The sequence below is a fragment of the Tupaia chinensis genome, unplaced genomic scaffold (assembly GCF_000334495.1).
Source record: "Tupaia chinensis unplaced genomic scaffold, TupChi_1.0 Scaffold000093_1, whole genome shotgun sequence".
NCBI classification, from domain to species: Eukaryota; Metazoa; Chordata; class Mammalia; order Scandentia; family Tupaiidae; genus Tupaia; species Tupaia belangeri.
The window spans coordinates 12,532,657-12,535,588 of record NW_006159555.1 but is presented as its reverse complement, the minus strand read 5'-3'; the positions used below and the strand labels follow the sequence as shown (position 1 = coordinate 12,535,588).

At 52.6% G+C, this 2,932-nt stretch overlaps 1 protein-coding gene across 1 annotated transcript in view; it reads right to left on the bottom strand.

Moving 5' to 3' along the window:
* Nucleotides 1-1,727: 1,727 nt before the first annotated feature.
* The window catches only part of SPAAR (small regulatory polypeptide of amino acid response), a 1,789-nt gene continuing 584 nt past the window's right edge, over nucleotides 1,728-2,932 (bottom strand). Inside the window, exon 2 of the mRNA XM_027769851.1 lies at nucleotides 1,728-2,799. Within this exon, the coding sequence (XP_027625652.1) occupies nucleotides 2,196-2,423 (228 nt within the window). The 5' untranslated portion in view covers nucleotides 2,424-2,799 and the 3' untranslated portion in view covers nucleotides 1,728-2,195. The remainder of the gene's footprint in view (nucleotides 2,800-2,932) is intronic.

Below are 2,932 nucleotides of genomic sequence, written 5' to 3'. Positions count from 1 at the left end.
TTCAAGTCCAGCTCAAGGGCCTCCTCTTCCCAGGTCTCCCTAGGTGTCATGCTCTCCCTCCCCCGAGGTGCCCAGTGCATTATCTCAGCCTTATCCAGGAAGTCACTGAGTGCTGGGACCGTGTCCGGTGGAGTCCTTTACTCCCTGGGCAGGGCCTGGTACAACGTCCGTGCTCAGTCAGCGTCTACTGAGTGGAGGAGTGAATGACTGAGTGAACAAGTGATGGCACAAATGAATAAATGTGGGGGGTAAGTGAGGAAGTTAGACTCAGTGACTAGATGGTGGGGAAGGAAATGGGTGGGTGGACGAACTGGTGGGTATGTAGATCGGTGAGTGGGTCGGCATATCAGTGTGTGCATGAGCGAGTGAACAAATGAGGAAGCCTCGGGGCTTGACAGACGGCCCATCCCTGCAGAGACAGAGCGGAAGTGGGGAGCTCGTAAGGCCTACACCACAGTTTGACTTCTTCCTCTACCCAGTCCCACGTTTCCTCTTTCTCCTTGCAGGTATTGGTCCCAACATCTCACACTCAAACTTTGTCTTAAGGCTCACTTTTCAAAAACACAACCTCGTGCCACCTGCAAGAATTCCCTTCACTCAGACACCAGGGCCTCCTGCAGTCATACACGTCTATAAAGGCCATACTTGGGGGGGGAGGGGAGTGTCTAGTGTCCAGAGTGAAAAGGACGGGACCCCAGGAGCTCTTGTCCCCAGCCTGAGGCCTCCCCTCTCATGCCCACCGCCTCATCCTGCTCCATCAGCCTGACTAACCAGCATCTTCCCCCTCGGCACCTTTGCAGCCCCAAGCCTCTTTCTCTGAGGGTCCTTCCCGTGGCAATGACATGGGAAGGTGGCCTGTCTGTCTGGGTGCCCTTAGAGGCCAGAGCCCCTCAAGTTCAGTCCGGTCCTCCTCAACAGGCAGGTACTGGGAGAACCACCCACTCAGGGCTGAATGCAGACACAGGAGCCAGGAGGCTCATAATTTTGCACCCTTCAAACCATAGTCTTTAAATACAGCCCAGCATTTATTCTGCAGGATGGAAAGAACAGATTTTCTATGAATAAAAACTGAATATCTCTTTGTGGTTTAGAAAGATAGAATTTTATCATGTGCTCTGAATGTAACGTAACATTTTAACTGTTTTGGAATTATCTTCTAAGATACAGTCACTCACGTTTTCTAAAAACAGAAGTGGTCTGCTAGAATACTACAATAAAGCCTCATTCCAAATATGTTTTAAAGTCTTTTTTCTGGCTTTCATGTTAATAAAACGTATTGTACTTTCTATGACTCTCATTTTCTGTTTCCTTTGTGGTTTTTCCCAAACCAGATTTGGAAAAAACCATAAAAGGATACACATTTCAACTATAAAATAAACCACTTGTTCCCAGGAAGCAGCTCTTTGGTTTCAGAATTTCGGGGCTGATTTCAGACAACAGGGAGGTGGCAGCCCTCAGGGTCTGGGTCTGTGCAGTGTGCAGAACTACTTCATTAAGAAAGTGTTTCTAGGGAACCAGCAGTTAGTGTAATGGCTATGTCGCTGAACTCCCACGTAGTCAACCGCGGTTTGCGTCCTAGACCCGGTGGCTTAGAACTCAAGCCGGGCGCGTGTGTGTGCGTGCCCAAGATCCCGAGAGGAGAATGGAGGAGAAGGGATTGCGGCATGACCATCCCCCCTGGGGGGTGATTTCTCGCTTTCTGTCTCTATGTCTCTCTCTTTGTCTGGCGAGGGCACGTGTCCTATAGCGAAAATCTCTCTAAAAAAAAAAGTGTTTCTTAAAAAAAAGTCCACGTGGGGGCGCCACTTCTCCTGGTGGCTATAGGCCCACTTTCACAGTACCTGGCTGGCAGTACATTTCCGAGATCGTTCAGTGGCTGGCGTAGATGAGCAGAGCTGACCCACCATCCAACTGGATTCTATGTCTGTTCGCTCACCCCTCAGATCCTTCCTGGGCCCCATCGTGTGGGTAGGGACAACTGAGTTCTCCGAGCTCAGCACTAACTCCCACCTAGTCTCAACACCGATCCCCCAGGCGGGAGTGTGCAGCAAGCTGGGATGGCAGATGAGGAGTCTGCAGAACACGGAAGGGACAGACAGGGATGCAGGTCCCAGATGAGTGAGACACCAGGGAGGGCTTGCTGGGAGATGAGTGAAATTGACCCACCAGCAGACAAATCCGGAGGGACTTAGGCCTCACATGAAGGTCCAGAATTCCCGGGCACTCGGCATCGAGTGGGCATGGCGACTGGGCCCAGTGAAGAGGGAGGCCTCCTGGTGAAACGTGGCCACTGTGAAGCTGCGGCCAGGGCCCCCCTGAGGGTCCTGGGTCCTTGAATCACAACTGAAGCAGCAGAGGATGCAGGTGATGGCCACAGTGGCCACGAACAGCACAGCCACCACCCCAATCACTGCCGTTTCCATGGCTCCATGCAGCACCTGAGCCGCAGAGCAAGCTTGGGTCGTCTCAGAGCTTCAGCTCCCCGTCAGAAACATGAGGTTCTTGAGAATCTCAGGTGCCGGTCTAAGAAGATGTGGGCCTGAGGCCCCAGGTCGTGCCTGCCCTAGGCCATCGGGCGCCCCCATGTGGCTCTACCACTCAGACCTCAGTTGATCTCTTTCACAAGTCTTGGCTGGGCTTCCAAGAGCTGTGGTCAATTTCACTGGCAGCTTCTGGAAGAAACGCCGTCTTGGAAGATGGGAGTACAAGACTCTCCGGACACAGAGAGAGTAAGGAGGAGGAGGGGACAGAAGACGCTGCTCGGAGAGATCCTGGCCAGCTCGGACCCTCTAATGACGCCTACGAATTCCAAGACCAGAGCAATCATAAACTCAGGAAAAGACAAAATACTCCCACTCCTCTGGATCCAGAAGGAGCCGGCTCCTCCCCTGCAGGGACCTTGGGCCAGTCTAGGAATCAGCCTCTCTGTTCC